General features: G+C 63.2%; 1 protein-coding gene across 1 annotated transcript in view; it reads left to right on the forward strand.

Annotated features, from left to right (window-relative positions):
* Positions 1-921: 921 nt before the first annotated feature.
* SP3 (Sp3 transcription factor) overlaps positions 922-1,645 on the forward strand; it is a 57,277-nt gene continuing 56,553 nt past the window's right edge. The window contains exons 1-2 of the mRNA XM_029933306.1: positions 922-1,119; positions 1,180-1,458. Of these exons, the coding sequence (XP_029789166.1) occupies positions 922-1,119; positions 1,180-1,458 (477 nt within the window). The remainder of the gene's footprint in view (positions 1,120-1,179; positions 1,459-1,645) is intronic.

The raw sequence follows: 1,645 nt of genomic DNA on the forward strand, positions 1-1,645 counted from the left end.
TTTTCCAAGAAAAAATATTGAGAATCACTATTTTTAAAATGTTGCTAATAGTTGATAGGATTTTTCGGGTTGACTTGTTACCAATCGATCAAAATGCAGGGAATAATGTTATGTTTGAGCAGCAAAATGATTGAGATTAAAAAAATAATTCTGCCCCATTGAATATATATGCTCGCCACAAACTACAGGAGATATACTTTAAGTGCCTTGTTTTGGTGCCACTGGCCAGAACGAAACTTCTCCCGTTAGTGAGGTGAACTGAAAATTTTGGTTTCAATGCCTGCCTCCAGGGGTACGTACAAGGGGGAGACGGTGGAAAACTTGGGGCCAAGGGGGATGGGAACGCGATGGCTCCGACTGTGAATCTAAGAGCTGAATGTGTGAGAGAGAAAATCCTCCTCCAACCTCGGAGGGGGTGTCTCCCCCAATACCAGCTCCCTCCCCCCGGGCTCGTGGGGCGGGTCTGGTTTGCTCAGTAGCTGCAGCGGCCGTAGCGGCAGCCCCGGGGCTGAGCGGCGGCGGCCTCCTGGCAGCGCAAGGAAGCGGCGGCTCCGAGAGCGTGAGGCCCTGGGGAGAACCGGCGGAGGCTGCTATCGGTATGGAGGAAGCGTCGAGTAGAACCGGGGCCGCCGGAGACGGATTTCCTCCCCAGTCCAGCTCTCCACAGCTCGGCTGGGCCTGCTCCAAGCACCTGCGAGGTGAAAGAGGCCTGCGTCTCGGGCCTGGCAGCCGCAGCCGGCGAACGAGGCTGGCACAGCGGGGTAACAGTCGAGCCGTAGCCGCTCTCGGGAACCTACGCTGCCACGGCCGCTTATTGTCTCTCCCCTTCCACCCGGGGGCAAACAGGAAGCGCGCCGGCTGACCGAGCGACTGACGGGCTTCCGGGCCAATGAGCACCGCCGACCAAGAACGTGGCGGCGAATGAACGCGGAGAAGAGAGGCGGGACTTCCGGGCGGGCTGTCACCCTCTTCCCCCCTTTTGGGCTGGAGGCTCCACCTTTTGTGTTTCCCGCACAGTCAATCAAAATAGGAAAAAAAAATCCCCGGACCGCTCCGGCCGTGTCCGCCGCCGCTTCCCGCATCCTCTCCCGCCGCCGCCGCCTTCGCTCCTCACCATGTGTAAGGCGGCGGGGAGCCCCGCCTGAGGTGCCCTAAACACACTATGACCGGTACGTAAAGCCGAGAGAGAGCAACCCTTGCTGCCGCCGCCGCTGCCGCCGCCGCCGACCACAGCCAGCCCGGGGCCGCCGCCGCCGGCTCCCGGCCCCGTGTGTGCGACCGAGTGTCTGTGAGAGGCAGAAAGCCGCACTCCCTTCCGCCTCCCTCCCCTCCCGGCCAGCCACCGTCCACCCCTTAAGCCCCAGCAACGCCGTGTCCCTGCCGGGCCCTGGGGCGGGCGGCCCGGTCCGCCGGGAGCGCATCCCCCCGTGTGCGGGCGCGGGCGGCGGGCGGGCGTGTGTGAGTGACTGACGGTGCGAGAGGAGCGAGCGCGAGTGAGAGCGAGCGGCGCGAAGGGAAAGGGGAGGAGAGGAGAGGGGGCAGGGGCAGCGCGGGGAGGAGGAGGAGGAGGGAAAGAGGAGGAGGAGGAGGGTTACAGGCAGCGGCGGGCGGGGGCAGCAGCAGGAGGGGAGGAGGGATCCGCCGC

Source organism: Suricata suricatta, chromosome 3 (assembly GCF_006229205.1).
Source record: "Suricata suricatta isolate VVHF042 chromosome 3, meerkat_22Aug2017_6uvM2_HiC, whole genome shotgun sequence".
Lineage (NCBI taxonomy): Eukaryota > Metazoa > Chordata > Mammalia > Carnivora > Herpestidae > Suricata > Suricata suricatta.